The sequence below is a fragment of the Coregonus lavaretus genome (assembly GCF_964263955.1).
Source record: "Coregonus lavaretus genome assembly, chromosome: 28".
In the NCBI taxonomy this organism is placed as follows: domain Eukaryota; kingdom Metazoa; phylum Chordata; class Actinopteri; order Salmoniformes; family Salmonidae; genus Coregonus; species Coregonus lavaretus.
In genome coordinates, this window is record NC_140015.1 from 20,461,947 (window position 1) to 20,485,906 (window position 23,960).

Here is a 23,960-nt window from a genome sequence, read left to right on the forward strand (position 1 = left end):
GTGCGTGCCAGAGCCAGGGAACAATCGATTCTCCATATTCGCGCTAGTATGCGAAGTGGGCGGTTCTTGAGGGGCGTTCTCACTCTATAATTGGTCAAAGACTGCTCCCTGACTGTTCTGCTTCCGCTTTCTTTTCATACGCACGCCCAGTTACTACTCTCACTGAATAATGATAATAATGGTCAAGATGGCTACTTCAGATGCCTCTTTGCGGTAGCTACCTAACAATTTCATTGAAACAATTATAACTACTCTTCCTCGTGATTTAAAGGCCCTGGAGCTAACCTGGGAGGTACAGAAGATACCACTGTGTGGTTTAAGTCATTTTATTAGTTGACATAGCTTACCAGCTAGCTAACGTTAGTTGTCGAACATTCCCAATTTTAAATAGCAAGCTACAGTAACGTTAGTTCAGTGAAGTCTCGCCCTCCCTTGTGTGTTCGTAGCGAGGGGCTCTGTGACGGTCAGCATCAAATGGCCGAGCCGAGAAAAGTACCGTTTGTCACAATCTCTTCCTTTAACAACAATGCACCGCCTTCGGAGTCCAAGAAACGCCGCCGGGAAGATGAGGCCGAAATCAGTTTGGGGGAAGATGGAGGGGGTGGAAGTGCAGCAACCGGGCCAGGAGGTGGTACGGGTGCTAGTCCATTCGGTAACGTGAAAGCCGGTGACGGGGATTCAGCGGAAACAAAACGTGTAACAGTGCGCTTGAACCTCTCCTTGCCCGAACCCAGCGAACGGGGATCTGCTGAATTCAACTACAGTGAACTGGTTCAATCTACTCAGGTAAAGTCGTGAAATCAGTCAAGGCTACAAGTGTTAACACAGGCCGGGCCGGTGAACGCGTAGGCAGTTTGAAGTAAGCTCTCGAGGCTTTGGTGCTGTTGTCAACAAGAGCGATGTTGGCCAACTGTAGCTACAGTATTCTTAGATATGATGTAAGCATGCCAACTTCATGTAGGCTATAACATTCTAATTTTGATATGCATGTTTATATTACCGTTATATAAATCATATAATATGGTAATGACACATCAAGTTCCCATCTTGCTGGATGTACAACTTCTGTAAGATTAAATAATAAGCTACTAAAAACCCACATTTGAACCCATTTTACCAACTCTAATTTTCTGACATTCGTGATTGTCTCTTGAAGGTGAAGAAGCCTCCTGCTCCAGGACCTCCTAAAGGCCTGACGCCAGACCTGGACCCCAACTACCCCTTTGCAGACAACGAGAAGGAGAGAAGAGAAGTAGAGGCGCTCGCCAAGAAATTTGAGAGCAAATATGTAGGTCCCTTTACTTTGTGGTGGAAACAAATAGGCCTACACATAGATTTAATTAGTTACATTTGCATTATATATATATATATAGTATATTCTCACCTAATCAATTGTAATCGTTTGTTTCCTCTAGTCACAGGGCAATACAGGGAAAAAGAAGAGGAAGGACAGGGTGCAGGATCTCATCGACATTGGTTTTGGCTACGATGAGACTGACCCATTCATTGATAACTCTGAGGCTGTAAGTACCCTCTTCAGACTCATGTAAACAAGTGTCAACATATGCTTGAACATATTTGCACTTTACCCTTAGCCACTGTATCATAGATACTTTTTCATTAACACATTGCATTCCTCTCCCCCATACTTGCATATTAGTTTCTCTGCTGTTTGTAACCCGTTATACCATGGCATTGTTGAATAGTCTTTTCTGATTGGCCTGAAGGGCATTCTAGAGCGTGCATTATTTCCCTATAACGCACAGTATATCAGCACGGTAGAATTCAATGGCTGTAGTTCATTCTTACATGTTCTATGTTTGAGCTGCATTTGAAAGCAAAAGTCGAATTGAGAACATTATTGCCATTGTTGAATTCAATTTTCATAATGGCAAGCTAGGACTGATTGTTTGGTTAGCTAAACTAGCAAGTCTGTTTGTTTGGTTACCAAGGCAACTACTGTAGCTACTATATCTAGTAAACTTGCTAGCTACTTCAGTGGATGTTGAACACATTTCTAACTGTAACGTTGTAAAATTATAGCCATGGTATAAAAGGGATAATGAACTTGGAAAATAATGCAACTCCATGGAAGGTTAGTTCCACTCCGCTAGCGTGTCGTCGAACACACCTTCCATGTAGTTTATTATTTCCAGAGAATGCATAGTCCCTTGTTGATTATCCCTTACCTACTCTCACCCCCTCAGTATGATGAGCTGGTGCCAGCCTCCCTCAACACCAAGCTGGGAGGGTTCTACATCAACACTGGCACCCTGCAGTTCAGAGCAGCCTCCGAGTCAGAGGGAGAGGACTTCAAGGTGGGTTACACACACACATGCCTTTTCAATATATGAACAAATATTATTCAGCGTTAAACTCTATTTCTATATCATGTGACAAGCTCAGTTTTTGTTCCTCTTGTCTGTAGAAGTTGAAAGATGGCGAGGAGCATGTGATAAAGAAGCGAAGGAAAAAGCAAGATGGCAGTAACATGGATGAGAAGAAGCCCAGGAAGATCAGGATGCCAAAGCAAGGGTGAGCAATGTTATACGTCTGTTGTGCCACTTCTGAAGTTATCTGATGTATAAGCTCATATTTGATGTATGAACTTATTGCCCAACTTTGACTTGAGCCGTGTGCTTCATATTCATTCTATATGTCTATGGCTTGTAACAACCTCCATGTATCAACGCAACGGTCTTATGTTATCTTCCAGAGTGTCTGGCCTGAATGTCCACCGGCCAGAGAAGAAGAAGAGGAAGAAGTTGATGAAGGACTCTCTGAATCTGGCCGCCATGCTCCGCCGCTTCACACGGGAGAAGGAGGAGAACCGCAAAAAGAACCCCTGTCTGCCCCGTGGCCAGCACAACGCCAACAGTGCCCTACTCAACACCCACCCTAAAACCAATGACATCAGCATGGCCGACCTGGCCAACGACCCTGCCATGATGTCACTGCTGGGCTCGGCCAATAACAATGACATGCTGCAGGACATGATGGGCGACCTGGACTTTGGGCTGCTGGACTCTCCTCAGCCCTCCAGCCCTGCACAGGGGGAGAATGGTGTTCCGGGTAGGGTCCAGGGTAGGGTCCAGGGGGCACAAGGAGGTCTCCTGCCCCCTCCTCCTCTGCCCAATGGACTGCCTGCTCCTCTCAGTAAGCGCATTGAGGACCTCCGAGTGGTAAGTGACTGACATCTTCAATCATATCCAGCTGCAGATATATTTCATATTTAGAGATATTTTAGGTCTTCAGTCAGTTTCTTTGTTTGATTTGTAGGGTCTGAAGGCCCTCACTGCTCGTTGAAAACGTTCAAGCACATTACATGGAATGCATTGATTTTTTTCCCCCTTAAAAATGGAAAGTGATGATTGTCACCGTTCTGATATTTCCTTCCATAAAGAGACAAGAGTAACACAGGCATTCTCTCAGGGGCACAAGTAGGAGTGAGAAGTAGAGGTTGCTGTGGCAACAAGAGAGCAGTGATGTTCTTTGAGGGAGGTGATGAGGGGAAAACAAGTTCCCACTCTTTCTCTGACAGAACGGTGAGGGTGAAGGGAAAGGGCAAGAGAGGAATATCAGGAAGAGGAGAGAAAGGTAGAGAGAGGAGGAGTGGAGGCAGGGAGGAGAGGAGGCCAAGAGCGAGAGGTACTGGAACGAAGGGAGTCAAAGAGAGGCTTAGACAATAAGGTGAGGCTTGGAGGGGTGAAAGGGCAGGTGATTTATTTACAGTGAGGGAAAAAAGTATCTGATCCCCTGCTGATTTTGTACGTTTGCCCACTGACAAAGACATGATCAGTCTATAATTTTAATGGTAGGTTTATTTGAACAGTGAGAGACAGAATAACAACAACAACATCCAGAAAAACGAATGTCAAAAATGTTATAAATTGATTTGCATTTTAATGAGAGAAATAAGTATTTGACCCCTCTGCAAAACATGACTTAGTACTTGGTGGCAAAACCCTTGTTGGCAATCACAGAGGTCAGATGTTTCTTGTAGTTGGTCATCCGGTTTGCACACATCTCAGGAGGGATTTTGTCCCACTCCTCTTTGCAGATCTTCTCCAAGTCATTAAGGTTTCGAGGCTGATGTTTGGCAACTCGAACCTTCAGCTCCCTCCACAATGTGCTTCTTCTTGAGCCACTCCTTTGTTGCCTTGGCTGTGTGTTTTGGGTCATTGTCATGCTGGAATACCCATCCACGACCCATTTTCATCCTCGTCCCTTTGATGCGGTGAAGTTGTCCTGTCCCCTTAGCAGAAAAACACCCCCTTAGCATAATGTTTCCACCTCCATGTTTGACGTTGGGGATGGTGTTCTTGGGGTCATAGGCAGCATTCCTCCTCCTCCAAACACGGCGAGTTGAGTTGATGCCAAAGAGCTCGATTTTGGTCTCATCTGACCACAACACTCAGATGTTCATTGGCAAACTTCTTGAGCAGGGGGACCTTGCGGGCACTGCATGATTTCAGTCCTTCATGGCGTAGTGTGTTACCAATTGTTTTCTTGGTGACTATGGTCCCAGCTGCCTTGAGATCATTGACAAGATCCTCCTGTGTAGTTCTGGGCTGATTCCTCACCGTTCTCATGATCATTGCAACTCCACGAGATGAGATCTTGCATGGAACCCCAGGCCGAGGGAGATTGACAGTTATTTTGTGTTTCTTCCATTTGCGAATAATCGCACCAACTGTTGTCTCCTTCTCACCAAGCTGCTTGGCGATGGTCTTGTAGCCCATTCCAGCCTTGTGTAGGTCTACAATCTTGTCCCTGACATCCTTGGAGAGCTCTTTGGTCTTGGCCATGGTGGAGAGTTTGGAATCTGAATGATTGATTGCGTCTGTGGACAGGTGACTTTTATACAGGTAACAAGCTGAGATTAGAAGCACTCCCTGTAAGAGTGTGCTCCTAATCTCAGCTCGTTACCTGTATAAAAGACACCTGGGAGCCAGAAATCTTTCTGATTGAGAGGGGGTCAAATACTTATTTCCCACATTAAAATGCAAATCAATTCATAACATGTTTGACATGTTATTCTGTCTCTCACTGTTCAAATAAACCTACCATTAAAATTATAGACTGATCATTTCTTTGTCAGTGGGCAAACGTACAAAATCAGCAGGGGATCAAATACTTTTTTCCCTCACTGTATCCAGTGATATAGGTAATCTAAACTAAAGAAGCAAAGTTGTATTACGGTGCATTACATTTCAGTGTCCATTGAGCATAATTTATTTTGTTTTATAGAATCTCTGAATTTAAATTATTCTCCAACAAACAGGCTTCTCATCAGTTTGATCAAGAGGGCAGGAAAAAGTTCTTCACGCTGGACATGAACAACATCCTACTGGAGTGAGTCTTAGTTCTGAGTGTCTTTACAACTGTACAAACTGTCTTTCCTCCCCTGACCATCTCTCTGCATGTGTTAGTCAGTGTTTATCTTAATGTCTAACCCTCTGCCTCTGTGTGTTGGCCAGTATTGAGTTGCAGGTTCAGGAGCAGCCGGCAGCAGTGCGCTCTTCAGTCTACTCCCATCTCGAGGCCTTTGTGCCCTGCAACAAGGAGGCTCTGCTCAAACGCCTAAAGAAACTCAGCCTCAATATCCAGGTGTGTATGCACTAAAATGTTTGACATTTTATGTGTATGTTTGTGTGTGCACATATGCCTGTTCTTGGCTTCTATCTAATTGTAGATTATGTTTGTTAACGGAGTGTGTGGCGTGAGTGTCATCTGGTGTGTGTGATTGTAACCCTTTCCATCCGCTGTCATCCAGGATGACCGTCTGCGTTCCCCTCTACTGAAGCTGAAGCTGGCTGTGTGCAGCGTGATGCCAGAGCAGATCGCCAGATACAACATGGACTGCATCGCCAAAGTGGCCAAGTAAGGCCTTCTCCTCTGGCTCCTTTCTTCTCCTGCATTCTGTTCACCTCTTATTTCCTCTCCTACCTCCCCTTTTGTCCTCACCCTTTTGTCCCTTGCTGTCTATTTTTCCATGCCTCGTCAGTGTTCTCTCTGGGTTGTGTATTTACAGGCAGCAGTCAGAAGAGGGGGAGAAGAACGGATCAGAAGAGGAGGATGAGGAGAAGCCTGGGAAGAGAGTGATGGGACCTCGCAAGAAGTTTGTCTGGGATGAGAAGCTCAGGTGAGCTCTCATTTGTGAATGTAATGTCATACAATTATGTTATACAGGTGTTTTGGTTTAGTGTAGTGATGGGAAGTTCGGCTCTTTTTACTGACTCAGAGCTTTTCGACTCGTTCAGTCAAATGAATGAATCTTTCGACTCATTTCGTTCATTTGAATCAGTAATGCCCAGAGCACGCAGGACCCCAGGCGAACGATAAACTGAAAACTCGAAATAGTCATGATTCTACAAGCCTCTCGTTCATAGGTCGTTCACCATAAGGGGCTTATTGGAGCTGTCATTTGTGACAGACTTGTAAAAGTGTGATTTAAACAATGTATATTTGTTGATTTCTAGACATACAAATACAATTATTTCTTGGTACATTTGAAACAAGGTCTAGTTGTGGCCGCAACCGGACTAGATTGTGAAAAACTCTTGGCGGAATGCATTGCTTGACTGGTGTGAGGGTGATAAGCACAATATCGTTTGCAGTTCACAACGATTCGTTCTCGAGTTCGTTGAGCAGAAGCTGTGTATCTTTTGGTTCTAAAAAGCTGTGTCCATCATAGTGTTCATTCTTGCACCATGCAATCAATTATCAGTTCTAAACTTGTATTTTTTCTTCTCTATGCTGCTTGCAGCATTATCTATTTTGCCTGCGCGCATATGACGAACAGTTGTTGGTCGGAGCACATCTCCGGAGTCACAGAAGGAGTGCGTATGAATCCTGCTGTAGAATTAAATGCAGCCAGCAAGTCAAACGAATGACTAAAATGAACGAGTCACTCAGAAAAGCGAATCATGACTCAGTAAAAAGAACAAATCATTCGCCAACAGTGGAGCACAAATTGTAATGCATAGTTGGTGAAACGTGTGTTGGTCTGTAGGATGTTGCTGTGTAACCTGGTGAGGGTGAAGCTGGGCTGCTATGAGCTGGAGGGCCAGAGCTCCCTGTCTCCAGAGGACTATCTCAAGGTCTTCATGGATACTGAGGTGAAACCACTGTGGCCCAAGGGCTGGATGCAGGCCAGGTCAGTGTGTGTGTGTGTTTGCATGTTGAAGTGTAACATTTGACCATTTAACCTAGTTTGCATTTCACCACATCTCTCCATGTTCTTCTCCTCCTCAGGATGCTATTCAAAGAGAGCCTCATGGTCCATGGTCACCTCACAGGCAATCCGTGAGTCATTACTTTGATATACTTTGCTTATTTTAAAAATCACTATATTTAAGTGAAGGTTAACACTGGTGTTCTTAATTATGCACTCATTTTCCTTTTGATTTCACTGTTATCCAGAGCAAAGAAAAAGATGGTTCCCACTCCCAAGTCTAAACCCAAGGTTAGTGTTTTGCAGTCTACTGATGCATTACTTGCATGCTTGTAATTTCAATACCATTGTTGTTTGAATAGATTTAGATCATCACACTAATTGTTTGCTCTTTCTATCTCCTATGTTGTTTGGTGTTCCAGGAGGGTGGTTGGGTCCAGAGATCCACCCCCTCAGTTGGTGCGACCCCCTCCCCTGTAGCCCCAGTGGCCTGTCGGCCCTCCCAGTCCCCCGCTGAGCCCATCTGTCTGCTGGACTCCCTGGATGAAGAGCTGACCGCCCCCGCCCTGGACTCCATCTCCCAGGCCCTGGCCCTCCTCAGCAACGCAGCCAAGGGCCTGGTCCAAGGGGACAGCCCCCCCTCCCCTGATAGGCCCAAGACCGCCCCGTCCTCCCTCCACGCCTCACCTCTTCTCCAGAAGCACAAGAAGAACACCATCAACACGCCCAGTTCCAACACACCTCTCTACGTCTCTACCTCCTCCCCCTCCTCTCTCTCTCGGCCTCCCACCGTCTCCCCTTCTCTGTCCTCAGTGAGGAGCGAGGGGTTGGGGTCGATGAAGGGTGGAGGTGCCTTGGCTCAGGCTCACAGACAATCAGTGCTGAGCACTCAGAGGCCTGCTGGGATGGGCCTGAGTAAAGCCAACACTCCCGGCTCTCACTCCCAGCCTAAGCCACGGCCGCCCCCCAATCAGAAGGGCTTTGGCAGCAATAATACTAAAGCCAACAGCGGTGACCCCCCCCTCTCCTCCCCCTCTCCCTCCTTTTCCCACTCTCTCTCAGGAGCCCAAGCTCAGCAGCAGTCCAACTTCATCACCCCCATGCAGGCCACTCTCACCAAGTCCTCCCACAGCAGCACCTCACCCATCATCAAACTCACCCCTCGCCTCCCCAACCCCTTAACGCCCACCACCTTCTCCTCACCCTCCCCCAATCCCAGGCCTCAGGCAGCTTCCAGTATACACCAGTACTCGTCCAAAAGCCCAGCAGGGTTCCGCCCACCTTTCTCAGGTGCTCCGGGAGGGCCAGCCAAACTTGTCCAGGGCAGCTACACCCCTCCAGGAGGGCAGAAGACCCCCTTTCAGATCATCAGCAGCAGCGCCAACACCAGCCTTACCAACACCTCATCCATCAGCAAGCATTCGGGATCCAGTCCCTCCCCTACCACAACCTCGACCAATCAGCGACAAAGGCCGGCAGGTGGAACCATTCAGGGGGCTAAGCCTATTAAATCTGTCTCCACACAGTCTGTCTCTTCTCAATTGCCACAGGTAAGTGAGAAGTAGGAGAGGGTAGATGGGTGGGACAAGGTCATGGTGCAGCAAATGTTCAAAATGAGTTTATCGTCTGTGTGGTTTGTGTTATCTGTGTATTTATGTATTTGATCTATGTGTATGTTTTATATTTTGTCTGGGTCTGTAGTTCTAATTATAAACTGGGTGGTTCAAGCCCTGAATGCTGATTGGCTGAAAGCCGTGGTATATCAGACCGTATACCACGAGTACCACAAAACATTAATTTTTGCTGCTCTAATTACGTTGGTAACCAGCTTATGAAAGCAAGAAGGCACCTCAGGGGGTTGTGTTATATTGCCAATATACTATGGCTAAGGGCTGTATCCAGAACAGCCCTTAGCCGTGGTATATTGGCCATATACCACACCCCCTCTGGCCTTATTGCTTAATTATATGCCTTTGTCCTCCAGGTGTCCTCAGCCAGCAGCAGCCTTCTTGGCTCTGCTCCGTCTCTCCCACTGGGTTTTGGGATGTTGGGGGGGCTGGTTCCCGTCTCCCTGCCCTTCCAGTTCCCTTCACTCTTAAACCTGCCCCCATTAGGGGGCACAGCCGGCTCCAGCACCGGGGCCAGTGGCTCCTCAGCCAGCAACAGCTCAGCATTCTCCCTGACCCAGAGTGAGTGACACAGCCAGGCCACAGAAACATGAAAAACTGAAAAATGTACAGTGCTTTTGGTAAGTATTCAGACCCCTTCACTTTTTCCACATTTTGTTACGTTACTGCCTTATTCTAAAATTGATTAAATTATTTATTGTTCTCATTAATCTACACACAATACCCCATAATGACAAAAACAGGTTTTTAGACATTTTTGCTAATGTAAAAAAAGAAAAAAGAAACCTTCCAGAAGGACAACCATCTCTGCAGCACTCCACCAATCAGGCCTTTATGGTAGAGTGCCCAGACAGAAGCCGCTCCTCAGTAAAAGGCACATGACAGCCCGCTTGGAGTTTGCCAAAATGCACCTAAAGGACTCTCAGACCATGAGAAACAAGATTCTCTGGTCTGTTGAAACCAAGATTGAACTCTTTGGCCTGAATGCCAAGCGTCACATCTGGAGGAAACCAGGCACCGCTCATCACCTGGCCAATACCATCCCTACAGTGAAGCATGGTGGTGGCAGCATCATGCTGTGGGGATGTTTTTCAGCAGCAGGGTCTGGGAGACTAGTCAGGATCGAGGGAAAGATGAACAGAGCAAAGTACAGAGAGCGCTCAGGACCTCAGACTGGGGCGGCGGTTCACCTTCAAACAGGACAACGACCATAAGCACACAGCCAAGACAACGCAGGAGTGGCTTCGGGACAAGTCTCTGAATTTCCTTGTGGCTTAGCCAGAGCCCGGACTTGAACCCGATTGAACATCTCTGGAGAGACCTGAAAATAGCTGTACAGCGACGCTCCCCATCCAACCTGACAGAGTTTGAGAGGATCTGCAGAGAAGAATGGGAGAAACTCCCCAAATACAGGTGTGCCAAGCTTGTATCGTCATACCCAAGAAGACTCGAGGCTGTAATCGCTGCCAAAGGTGCTTCAACAAAGAACAGTGTCTGAATACTTATGTAAATTACTGTTTTTTTGCCAAAAAATCTAAAAACATGTTCTTGCTTTGTCATTATAGGGTATTGTGAATAGATTGATGAGGGGGGAGGCAAACAATTTAATCAATTTTAGAATAAGGCTGTAAATTAACAAAATGTGGAAAAAGTGAAGGGGTCTGAATACTTTCCGAATGCCCTGTATCCTCCCGTTAAGGATTATGACATTTGGTGAATGGAGTTGATGAATGTAGAACAGCTGTTGATTGAGATGGGGTTGCTTTAATCTAGTCTGTGTGTATGTTGATGTCTTGGTATGTGTGTAGAGTTTGTTTTTGTGTATTTTATGTTGTTGGACCATTGTGTTAAATCCCCATGTTGTGTCTGGAAGCATGCAATGTTTTTCTCCATTGTCTGACATTCTCACATATAGTTTCTTTGGTTCATTTCTCCCCTTCTCCCTCTGTGCCTCTTCTTTAAAATGTCATTCTTCCATTAATCTACTGCTCTCCTGTGCTTTTACATCCATTTACTATTTGACCTGGCTCATCTTTTTTCCTTTCAACTTGTTTTCTTGTCTTGCCTCCCATTCTTGTTTAGTCTACACTGCCTTTCCTATCCCACCATGCCCTTGACCTACACTCTCCTCTGTGTGTCGTCTCCTCCCTCCCATGTCCTCCTGTCTCTCCTCAGATCTGATAAAGAGTCTCCAGTCAGGGTCTCAGGTTGCTCTGCCTCCTCACTTACAGCTCGCTTTCTCAGGTAAAATCTGTCCCTCCCTGTGACCCCGCTCTCTGCTCTCAGCCCGCTGTCACTTCAAATGTCTGGTGTTTTCTTTCTTTCTTGGGGACATCTTCCCTGTCTGTCCCTCCGTAGTCTCTGTGCTTGTTTGGTGGTGGGTTGCATGCCTGTCGCTTTAGTCATGTCAGTGGTTGTTATTTGTGTTATGTGTTTAAATATTTGTTTTTGTTTCCTATCAATATTTCAAGAACTCTACTCTTCCTGTCCAGATGTCAATCAAACCCAAGGAGGGGATGTGAAGAGGAAGTCTCTTTGACCACACCTGTTTGGAACACTGAGGACATCCACTATGATATGACAGCTATCAGGACAAATCAGGAACTAGGACTACTTTGAATGACTGACAGATGAACTGCCCAAACGCAGGATGGGGCTGAAATGGGGAATTGGACCCTCTCGATAATCTTCCGGCTGCGTTACTTATTTTAACAGCAATTTGATATCGGTTTTAATATTGTAAATTGTAAGGCTTAATGACAAGTTTGTTTTTGTCAATGTTTACAGAACAGACCTTTATCACTGTGGTCAGGGAGGGATAATGAATGAGTGGTCTGCTTGTTGGTGTGTGTGTGTGAATGCACTATTCTTTAGGGTCAGTGTGCAAATATGTTTGTGTAACCCTCTCTGATACCTGGGTTAGTGTGTCTATTTGGTGCTTCTTTTTCAGTGTAATTATTATCAAGACCTGTAAGAAAGCATACTAATGCGAACATTGTTGAATTTGTTTAGGGACTGGAGCTGTATTTCTTGCTGTACATAACTCCACCAAATTCAATAAAACAAAAAGCCATGAACTATGCAGGATTATAACAAAATTGTATATTGGTGACTTTCTATGGTCATCAGCATGGGTAAGTCGGTTCCCTCATGTCTTGTGCCTTCACTCGCTTTTATGAAGTGCTACAACACGACATAACCTATAAAAATGGAAAACAAGCCAGTAACATCCACATAGTGGAAAGTTAGTTCTTCCCACTCGGATATACTTTTAGTAAGTCTCAATATCGGCTCTTAAAATCCATAAATGGTCAGTATTGCCAAGAAACACTTTGCCATGCTACCTGGAGTAAAGGAATGGAGTCTGATTAATCAAAAGTTTATTTGACAGGGGTAACAAACAGGAGAAACTGCCTGACGGTTGCTTATCTGAAGCAGCCCAAAAAGGCAAATGAATCAACACTCAAGGCTGCACAACTTTCTGTGCTTCCTCCAGACTGAGGTTGAAACAGCAGAGGTTCTTTAGGGTTAGGGGTCCAGACAAAGCCAACACACCCAAGGCACAACACACAGGTCAATGGGCGGTGCTTATAATTTCAACTTTGATTTAGCTGACATCAAATGCCATATCTCAACCGAACTCAAAAAATAACTCATGACTTAATCCAGGAGCTACAATCCTGACAGTATAAACCTTAAATAATCAGGCAGGACCATTAATGTACTCCAATAGTCCCAAAAGCCTTTTTAACTCTACATCAAACTACTATTGCCCCACACAGCACACAAGCTGACATTCATTTAAACCCAAAACGCAAACGAGAAAAACAAGATTAAACAAATATTAAATAGGTGACAAATTATACAGCTGTAATGAGTAAAAAGTCTGGCAGAAGGTTTGATGGCTGTCCCAATTCCTGTTGATTGTTCTTTCTAAAGGTTCTCCAGAGTCTATTTGACCAGAGGCCTGGTTTTGTCATCATCGCCACACTGGTGGGCTTTATACTTTTTCACCTCTGCCATGTATTTTGTCCAGCCATCCCCCTTGCCCTCCATCTGGAAAACAATAAATAATTAGACAAGGGCTTAGAGGACACAAGTGGTATTTCATGAAGACAATCTGGAAAAAAATATTTATTGAACCTCAGGATCCACTTTCTGTTTCTTCGCAACCATGCCAGTCTTGAGGGCCAATTTAGAGCCACCTCTGCGCTTCCCCACCTGGGTTAGGGGATAGAAGACTGAAACCGTTATACGAGCCCTTGCGGGTGGACTGCCAATGATGGAGACTACACAAGACGAGAGAACACAGAACAAGCCTATGTTATCACGGGAAACATCCCTGAAGTCTTGAGTAGCTAATGAATGCTTTCCTATGTCTAGACCTGATGTGGATTTCAGGTTAATCGTTGGTGACACTGCAGTGCACCTCTTCACGTGTGAATGTATCCCTATGGTGGTGACGTAACTATTCACTAACGTGAGCTGTGTGTGGTGGATAAAAAACAAAATCATGTTTGTAATTTGTTAATTGAGACATCCCATTGGCTACAATCTCTAGCTAACAACTGCCAAACCCCTTACAAAGCTGGTCACACTTGGAGTCTTCTTTTCCTGTGTCGACTGTCCTTCGTCAGCAGTACTTTTATCTTGGTCCATTTCTTTTTTCCTTTTCTCTTCCTCCATTTTTTTCTTGAACATCTCCATAAAACTTCCATCATTGGCAAATGAATTGCCCGCCGCTGCTTTGCTGACTCCCGGTGCAGGACTGGCAGGCGACCCCGGGCTGTTACTGCTCGAATCGCTGCTGTTTTGATGTCTTCTGTTGTATCCACGCTTCGGATCCATGTTAACTTTTTTTCGACGTAGCAGGGCTTAGTTCCTTTCTGCAACTGTGCTCTCTGGTCGTTTGTGTCAATAACACAAACTAAAGCCGGCTAACTAGTTAGTTACCTGACAAAAAAAATGCTATCGTTGACAGACTCCACCCGAGCCCCAAACTAAGCAGCAACCTTTGAGCCAAAGTAGCTAGCATACGAAGCCGTCTAATTAAAAAAAGAACGGGCGTCTCAAAGTAAAAACTTGGAAATCCATAAATTAATCGGAGCGACACTTGTCCACCTCCCAGCTAGCTAGCACATGTCCTCACGGCGAAAAAAAATGCAGGCTTGTTGTTGGTGGCTAGCTAACGTAAGCGTTGTAGCCAGCTATTCGAAAAATGTCAGCTAGCTAATGACCAAACAATTATGTGAAGTCATGAGTAGCTAAACTATTGCATAATACAAAAATTAACCACATTAGCTATATATAATATATATTTTTTAACGACTCTCAAAGTGAAGTATATTACGGATATATTGGCTACATTTGTCCAAATGTGGTTTTCTTTAACTTGCTATCCGCCATGTTGCATTTCATTTTATCATTTACGTCAGCACCTCACGTCAATCTTCTTATTCTATGGTATTATGGTGGTCCGCAAACATTCGTTAGAGGTGCATGCCGCCATCTACTGTGTGAGCTGTGTCCGCCTACTGTTCTGGAGTGTGAATTCATTACACTTGGTGAAATGAAAAGGGAAGAAAAATTGCCCTACCAACTAACACGTCACCCATTAAAACCTCACCACTATTCCACTACTTGGCCCTATCTTTTTATTTAACCTTTATTTTATCAGGGAGTCATACTGAGTCCAAGGTCTCGTTTACAGATGAGCCCTGAATGACAGAAACGACACACATCACAAAATGCAAGCAGAAAGAAAATCACGGTCATAAAAAACAAACACATTCATCAGTAATAGGGTCCTCAGTCAACTTTCTGAATTGACCCTAGAGGAACCAAAACATAAAATGTAAGAACATTTTTATGATTTATTTGTGGAACAGTACAAGAAAACTAAAAGCTGATTTACTAACTCAGTAGAGACCGAAGGTATTTCCAGAGTGAATGTCCAAACACTAAATCAAATAGGCTTCCTCAAAATAATATGTTCGCTGTGGTAGAACGTTTATTTTGATTGGCAATTTTGTGCATTTATTAACATCACATCAGGTAGCCTGATTTCAGATGTGTCATGTAAACAAGATTATTTATAGGGAAATCATTGTTCTTGCTCAGCATGTAGGCTAAATGCTTAAATCAAACTATTATATTAATCTAATTTGACAATCCTATTAGTGTGCATACTCAGTGCTGGCCATGTCCAATTGGTCAGTCACCAGGATAGTCTCGTAACACCAGCCACACACACTACATGATAAATGCACCTAAAAAAGTACATATTGAAGCTAAATCAGGGAGTGCTGCAGCACCCTCAAGACCCCTACATCCCGCGGCTATGAGGAAGTCTCAAGGTTCTGCTCGCCTGAGTTAGAATACGTCATCAACTGTAGACCATACTATTTACCAAGAGAGTTTTAATCTATATTTTTGTTAGCTGTTACGTCTATTCACCACCATAAGCAAACAAGAAAATGCTCATCCAGAAGCGGCGCTCCTAGTGGCCGGTGATTTCAAAATTTTCTACCAGCATGTCACCTGTGCAACTAGAAGCGAAAAAACTCTAGATCACCTTTACGCCACACACAGAAATTCATAAAGTTCTCCCTCGCCCTTCATTTGACAAATCTGACCATAACTCTATCCTCCTGATTCCTGCTTACAAGCAAAAACTCAAACAGGAAGTACCAGTGACATGCTCAATACGGAAGTGGTCTGATGAAGCGGATGCTAAGGTACAGGACTCTTTCGCTAGCGCAGACTGGAATATGTTCCGGGCCTCATCCGATGGCATTGAGGAGTTTACCACATCAGTGACCAGCTTCATTAATAAGTGCATCGACAACAACGTCCCCACATTGACCGTACGGACATACAGTATCCCAACCAAAAGCCATGGATGACATGCAACATCTGCACAGAGCTAAAGGCTAGAGATGCCGCTTACAAAGAGCTGCCTGTTTGATGCGCTGACCAGCTGGCAAGTGTCTTCACTGACATTTTCAACCTCTCACTGACCCAGTCTGCAATACCTACGTTTCAAGCAGACCACCATAGTCCCTGTGACCACAAACGCCAAGGTAACCTGTCTACATGATTATCGCTCCGTAGCACTCACATCTGTAGCCATGAAATGCTTTAAAAAGGCTGGTCATGACTCACATCAACACTATCATCCCAGACACCCTGGACCCCCTCCAATTCGCATACCGCCCAAACAGATGACTTAATTTGTATTGCACTGCACACTGCCCTTTCCCACTTGGACAAAAAGAACACCGACGTGAGAATGCTGGTCATTGACTACAGCTCAGCGTTCAACACCATTGTGCCCTCCAAGCTCATCACTAAGCTAAGGACCCTGGGACTGAACACCTCTCTCTGCAACTGGATCCTGGACTTCCTGAAGGGACGCCCCCAGGTGGTGAGGATAGGCAACAACACATCCGCACACTGACCCTCAACATGGGAGCCCCTCAGGGGTGTGCTTAGTCCCCTCCTGTACACCTTGTTCACCCACGACTGCGTGGCTGCTCATGATTCCAACACCATCATTAAGTTTGCAGACGACACGAAGGTGGTAGAGGAAGGCCCTAAAAATGGTAAAAGACTCCAGCCACCCAAATCATAGACTGTTCTGTCTGCTACCGCAAGGCAAGCGGTACCGATGCACCATGTCTGGAACCAACAGGACCCTGAACAACTTCTACCTGTCATTTTATTCTTAGTTATATGTATACACTACCGTTCAAAAGTTTGGGGACACTTAGAAATGTCATTGTTTTCGAAAGAAAAGCAATTTTGTTGTCCATTAAAATAACATCAAATTGATCAGAAATACAGTGTAGACATTGTTAATGTTGTAAATGGCTATTGTAGCTGGAAACGGCTGATTTTTAATGGAATATCTAGATAGGCAGGCGTACAGAGGCCCATTATCAGCAACCATCAGTCCTGTGTTCCAATGGCACGTTGTGTTTGCTAATCCAAGTTGATCATTTTAAAAGGCTAATTGATCATTAGAAAACCCTTTTGCAATTATGTTAGCACAGCTGAAAACTGTTGTGCTGATTAAAGAAGCAATAAAACTGGCCTTCTTGAGACTAGTTGAGTATCTGGAGCATCAGCAATTGTGGGTTCGATTACAGGCTCAAAATGGCCAGAAATAAAGAACTTTCTTCTGAAACTCATCAGTCTATTGTTGTTCTATGCGAGAAATTGCCAAGAAACTGAAGATCTCGTACAACGCTGTGTACTACTCCCTTCACAGAACAGCGCAAACGGGCTCTAACCAGAATAGAAAGAGGAGTGGGAGGCCCCGGAGCACAACTGAGCAAGAGGACAAATACATTAGAGTGTCTAGATTGAGAAACAGATGCCTCACAGGTCCTCAACTGGCATCATCATTAAATAGTACCCGCAAAACACCAGTCTCAACGTCAACAGTGAAGAGGCGACTCAGGAATGCTGACCTTCTAGGCAGAGTTGCAAAGAAAAAGCCATATCTCAGACTGGCCAATAAAAAGAAAAGATTAAGATGGGCAAAAGAACACAGACACTGGACAGAGGAAGATTGGAAAAAAGTGTTATGGACAGACGAATCGAAGTTTGAGGTGTTCGGATCACAAAGAAGAACATTTGTGAGACGCAGACCAAATGAAAAGATGCTGGAGGAGTGCTTGATGCCATCTGTCAAGCATGGTGGAGGCAATGTGATGGTCTGGGGGTGCTTTGGTGGTGGTAAAGTGGGAGATTTGTACAGGGTGAAAGGGATCTTGAAGAAGGAAGGTTATCACTCCATTTTGCAACGCCATGCCATACCCTGTGGACGGCGCTTGATTGGAGCCAATTTCCTCCTACAACAGGACAATGACCCAAAGCACAGCTCCAAACTATGCAATAACTATTTAGGGAAGAAGCAGTCAGCTGGCATTCTGTCTATAATGGAGTGGCCAGCACAGTCACCGGATCTCAACCCTATAGGAGCTGTTGTGGGAGCAGCTTGACCGTATGGTACATAAGAAGTGCCCATCAGGCCAATCCAACTTGTGGGAGGTGCTTCAGGAAGCATGGGGTGAAATCTCTTCAGATTACCTCAACAATTGACAACTAGAAAGCCTGCAAGGCTGTAATTGCTGCAAATGGAGGATTCTTTGACGAAAGCAAAGTTTGAAGGACACAATTATTATTTCAATTAAAATTCATTATTTCTAACCTTGTCAATGACTACATTTCCTATTCATTTTGCTATATTTCCTATTCAAACTTATTTCATGTATGTTTTCATGGAAAACAATGACATTTCTAAGTGACCCCAAACTTTTGAACGGTAGTGTACATATCTACCTCAATTACCTCGTACCCCTGCACATCGGGATACCTCGTATCCCTCACAGATATCATCCTGACTAATTTACCCTCTAAATACACCTCCGCTGTCTTCATCCAGGATCTCAGCGATCACTGCCTTATTGCCTGCGCCGTAACGGGTCCGCGGTCAAACGACCACCCCTCATCACTGTCAAACGCTCCCTAAAACACTTTAGCGAGCAGGCCTTCCTAATTGACCTGGCCCAGGTATCCTGGATGGATATCGATCTCATTCCGTCAGTAGAGGATGCCTGGTTGTTCTTTAAAAGTGCTTTCCTCTCAATCTTAAATAAGCATGCCCCATTCAAAAAATTCAGAACTAAGAACAGATATAGCCCCTGGTTCTCCTCAGACTTGACCAGCACAAAAACATCCTGTGGCGTACTGCATTAGCATCGAATAGCCCCCGCGATATGCAACTTTTCAGGGAAATTAGGAACCAATATACACAAGCAGTTAGGAAAGCAAAGGCTTGCTTTTTCAAACAGAAATTAGCATCCTGTAGCACTAACTCCAAAATGTTTTGGGACACTGTAAAGTCCATGGAGAACAAGAGCACCTCCTCCCAGCTGCCCACTGCACTGAGGCTAGGAAACACTATCACCACCGATAAATCTACAATAATCGATGAATTTCAACAAGTATTTTGCTACGGCTGGCCATGCTTTCCACCTGACTACCACTACCCTGGCCACCAGCTCTGCACCCTCCGCTGCAACTTGCCCATGCCCCCCACGCTTCTCCTTCACACAAATTCAGACAGCTGATGTTCTGAAAGAGCTGCAAAATCTGGACCCCTACAAATCATCTGGGCTAGACAATCTGGACCCTTTCTTTCTAAAAATAGCCGCCGAAATTGTCGCAACCCCTATTACTAGCCTGTTCAACCTCTCTTCCGTAACGTCTGAGATCCCCAGAGATTGGAAAGCTGCCGCGGTCATCCCCCTCTTCAAAGGGGGTGACACTCTAGATCCAAACTGTTACAGACCTATATCCATCCTGCCCTGCCTTTTGAAAGTTTTTGAAAGCCAAGTTAACAAACAGATCACCGACCATTTCGAATCCCACCGTACCTTCTCCGCTATGCAATCCGGTTTCCGAGCTGGTCATGGGTGCACCTCAGCCACGCTCAAGGTCCTAAACGATATTATAACCATGATCGATAATAAACAGTACTGTGCAGCCGTCTTTATCGACCTGGCCAAGGCTTTCGACTCTGTCAACCACCGCATTCTTATTGGCAGACTAAATAGCCTTGGTTTCTCAAATGACTGCCTCGCCTGGTTCACCAACTACTTCTCAGATAGAGTTCAATGTGTCAAATCGGAGGGCCTGTTGTCTGGACCTATGGCAGTCTCTATGGGGGTGCCACAGGGTTCAATTCTTGGGCCGACTCTTTTCTCTGTGTATATCAATGATGTCGCTCTTGCTGCTGGTGACTCTCAGATCCACCTCTACGCAGACAACACCATTTTGTATACATCTGGCCCTTCATTGGACACTGTGTTAACAAACCTCCAAACGAGCTTCAATGCCATACAACACTCCTTCCGTAGCCTCCAACTGCTCTTAAACACTAGTAAAACTAAATGCATGCTCTTCAATCGAACGCTGCTGGCACCCGCCCACCCGACTAGAATCACTACTCTCGACGGGAGTATGTGGACAACTACAAATACCTAGGTGTCTGGTTAGACTGTAAACTCTCCTTCCAGACTCACATTAAGCATCTCCAATCCAAAGTTAAATCTAGAATCGGCTTCCTATTTCGCAACAAAGCCTCCTTCACTCATGCTGCCAAACATGCCCTCGTAAAACGGACAATCCTACCGATCCTTGACTTCGGCGATGTCATTTACAAAATAGCCTCCAACACTCTACTCAGCAAATTGGATGTAGTCTATCACAGTGCCATCCGTTTTGTCACCAAAGCCCCATATACTACCCACCACTGTGACCTGTACGCTCTTGTTGGCTGCTCCTCACTACATATTCGTCGCCAAACCCACTGGCTCCAGGCCATCTATAAATCACTGCTAGGCAAATCTCCGCCTTATCTTAGCTCATTGGTCACCATAGCAACACCCACCCATAGTATGCGCTCCAGCAGGTATATCTCACTGGTCATCCCCAAAGCCAACACCTCCTTTGGCCGCCATTCCTTCCAGTTCTCTGCTGCCAATGACTGGAACGAACTGCAAAAATCTCTGAAGCTGGAGACTCTTATCTCCCTCACTAACTTTAAGCATCAGTTGTCAGAGCATCTTACCGATCACTGCACCTGTACACAGCCCTTCTGAAATTAGCCCACTCAACTACCTCATCCCCATATTGTTATTTATTTTGCTCATTTGCACCCCAGTATCTATTTGCACATCATCTCTTGCACATCTATCATTCCAGTGTTAATACTAATTGTAATTATATTGCACTATGGCCTATTTATTGCCTTACCTCCATAACTTGCTACATTTGCACACACTGTATATATATTTTCTGTGGTATTTTTTACTTTATGTTTTGTTTTACCCCATATGTAACTCTGTGTTGTTGTTTTTATCGCACTGCTTTGCTTTATCTTGGCCAGGTCGCAGTTGTAAACGAGAACTTATTCTCAACTTGCTTACCTGGTTAAATAAAGGTTAAACATTTTTTTTTTTTTAAACATCGACTCAGTACTGGTACCCATTATATATAGCAAAGTTATCGTTACTCATTGTGTATCTATTATTTCTTTATTTTCTTTCTCTCTGCATTGTTACCGCTTCCCTGAGGTCCTTTCCCTCTTCCTCACTGTCAATACCCATATCTCCACGATCTTTCTGCTCCTTCATCTGCTGTAGTAGCAAACTGTTCAAATGGTTCATGTTTCTTGAATCGCTACCATGTCGCATCGACTCAAAAAGCTCTTCACCTCAGTCACGTCAATCAGCCTAGTAAATTAATGCATATGGCGCCTTCTACCGTACTGGAGGCCAACTTACAAAAACTATCCTCATCACTGGCTTTTTCAAATACAGGTGGCTGAAGCCCTCTTTCTTTTCTCATTTAATTAAACAGCTCAGAGCCAGTGAACACATTTATATTGTTTTCCTGACATTTATACAAGGACAACTAGCCCAAACAACCTGTTTTCATGACAGAGGAGACACGAATGAATCCGTTCAGTAGTATTAGCCATGGCTTCCCATAATATATTATAGTATTATATTCCAATTCTGTGTCCCCATGTCCCTTCATCTTTTGAAGTGTCAAATCAACGGAGTCTGTGTAGGTATTTCTATTATAAAGCAGTTAAAGTGAGCTACATAAACAAAGCACCAGTATTGTGGTAGCTTTAGTCCCCATTTTATTTGTAGTTGAAAATGGTAGAAAAGACTGGACTACAAACTTGTCTCATATCTTAATTTGTTATATAACCCTCTATGCAATGATTAAAAAGTGATACAATGAAAAATACAGATATAAAACCACCAACCCCTTCACACCATGCATGCTTGAGTTACAAAAAACAAACAAAAAAGTGGCGATGCTGTTAAGCAGCCGGGGAAGATACTGGGGCGGCCCGGTCCTTCATTTTGGAGGGTGTTTTGCTTTTGCCTGACACTTGAGCAAATGGTTACAGTGTCTTAGTACAAGGCGTAGATATGGGTTGCCAGATAGCTGTTACTAGATACCTACCTATCTATCTAGTACCAGTCGGCCGACTAGTCCAATCTGGCCGGCCCTACCTACCTACCTGGCCGGCCGACTGGTCCCATCTACCTACCCGGCCGGACCTACCTACCTGTCCGGCCGGCGCTCCCCATCTGGCCTATTTTATTTGCTACATGACTGTCCATCTTTCCTTTTACCCCCTTCCCAGTCTAAGGCTACACAAAAGATTGAACGATAAAAACACCACGCTTTTCGTGCGTAAAAATCTTGTCACTGGGTGGACATTTGATGTTCTAATTCACCCATACATTATCGTAGAGCATTGACAATAGGCTACTTTAGTTCGTAATAACCTAACGCTTCATTTGACACGTGCAATGTAGCTCTAGCGCAAACTCAGGCCAAATCGAAGTTTACCTTGGAAGAGGTTTGTTGTTTAGTATAAAATGAAATCCTTGACTCTCCTGGCTGCAAATCGATAATCGTAGGTCACAGGCGGACAAATAACATATCCTTATCATGTGTGGAGTCTATGCTTTCACCAACTATTAACATTGACCAAAAGTATGTGGCCACCTGCTTGTCAAACATCTCATTCCAAAATCATGGGCATTAATATGGAGTTGGTCCTCCTTTTCCTGCTATAACAGCCTCCACTCTTCTGGGAAGGCTTTCCACAAGATGTTGGAACATTGCTGCAGGGACTTGCTTCCATTCAGCCACAAGAGCATTAGTGAGGTCGGGCACTGAAGTTGGGCGATTAGCCTGGCTCGCAGTCTGCATTTCAATTCATCCAAAAGGTGTTCTATGGGGTTGAGTTCAGGGCTCTGTGCAGGCCAGTCAGGTTCTTCCACACCGATCTCGACAAACCATTAATGTGTGAAAAAGTATGATTTTTTTTTTTATGCACTCACTAACTGTAAGTCGCTCTGGATAAGAGCATCTGCTAAAATGACTAAAATGTATGGACCTCACTTTGTGCACGGGGGCATTGTCATGCTGAAACAGGAAAGGGCCTTCCCCAAACTGTTGCCACAAAGTTGAAAGCACAGAATTATCTAGAATGTAATTCATTGTACGCTGTAGCGTTAAGATTTCCCTTCTCTCGAACTAAGGGGCCTAGCCCGAACCAGGAAAAACAGCCCCAGACCATTATTCCTCCTCGACCAAACTGCACTATGCATTGGCACAGGTAGCACTCTCCTGGTATCTGCCAAACCCAGATTCGGCCGTTCAACTGCCAGATAGGAAGCGTGATTCATCACTCCAGAGAACATGTTTTACACCACTCCAGCCAACGTTTGGCATTGCGCATGGTGATCCTAGGCTTGTGTGCGGCTGTTTGGCCAAGGAAACCCATTTCATGAAGTTCCCGACGAACAGTTATTGTGCGGACGTTGCTTCCAGAGGCAGTTTGGAACTCGGTAGTGAGTGTTGCAACCGAGGACAGACGATTTTTACACTCGGCGGCAGACTAATCCAATCTGGCTGCCTGACTGGTACTATCTGGTCAAAAAAGTGGCACACAACGAAAACAGGGAAGATCAGATAAAGGATTGCTTGTCTAGAAATCAAATCAAATAGGAAGGTCTTGCAAGACAACTGGAGCACTGGGCCAGCCACTCTTCAATAGCACCTGGGCCAGCACAGGTGAAACACATTCCCTCTAATGAGATGACCAACCAGCACAGGTGTAATACAGACTGACTAACGAGATGACACCAATCGGTGCGCCCCACCTGCTAACATCCAACCTCAAAATATAAAAACCAAATCCTGTAACACTGGTGATTTTGCTACTCTCAAGCGTGTCTGTTTATTTAAATGTAATGTGCAATATCTGTGTAAACTGAATTTGTTATTGTTTGTCATTTTTCTGCATAACATCCTATTCTCTTCCCAACAGCAGAAATATATGTTGGTAGGACAAGGCTATGTATGTGCACATGGAAGTCAGTGATTTATGTTTACTATAGGTTAATGAGGCAATACAAATATGATGTGACTAAAATGAAAGGACATTTAGTTGACTAAAATGGCCCACTATTTTCATAATTTTGAAATTAACTAGACTAAATTATTATTCAAATGACAAAAACATGACTTAATTACAGTGGGGAGAACAA

At 44.6% G+C, this 23,960-nt stretch overlaps 2 protein-coding genes across 2 annotated transcripts; one reads left to right on the top strand and one right to left on the bottom strand.

Moving 5' to 3' along the window:
* Positions 1 to 200: 200 nt before the first annotated feature.
* On the top strand, positions 201 to 11,887 carry LOC311104280 (ubinuclein-2-like). The gene is made up of 17 exons (XM_084146070.1): positions 201 to 786; positions 1,157 to 1,288; positions 1,416 to 1,523; positions 2,208 to 2,318; positions 2,429 to 2,535; positions 2,717 to 3,182; positions 5,285 to 5,355; positions 5,481 to 5,610; positions 5,777 to 5,883; positions 6,035 to 6,145; positions 7,016 to 7,159; positions 7,258 to 7,308; positions 7,426 to 7,468; positions 7,600 to 8,727; positions 9,162 to 9,366; positions 10,981 to 11,049; positions 11,277 to 11,887. Exons 1-17 carry the CDS (start codon positions 475 to 477, stop codon positions 11,342 to 11,344), a joined length of 3,363 nt encoding a protein of 1,120 aa, XP_084002196.1. The 5' UTR covers positions 201 to 474; the 3' UTR covers positions 11,345 to 11,887.
* A 281-nt stretch (positions 11,888 to 12,168) lies between these two features.
* LOC311103393 (telomerase RNA component interacting RNase-like) lies at positions 12,169 to 14,238 on the bottom strand. The gene is made up of 3 exons (XM_084144959.1): positions 13,390 to 14,238; positions 12,949 to 13,026; positions 12,169 to 12,861 (listed from the first exon to the last, which is right to left on the bottom strand). The coding sequence occupies exons 1-3, from the start codon at positions 13,651 to 13,653 to the stop codon at positions 12,757 to 12,759; spliced, it is 447 nt and encodes a 148-aa protein (XP_084001085.1). The 5' UTR covers positions 13,654 to 14,238; the 3' UTR covers positions 12,169 to 12,756.
* Positions 14,239 to 23,960: the final 9,722 nt, after the last annotated feature.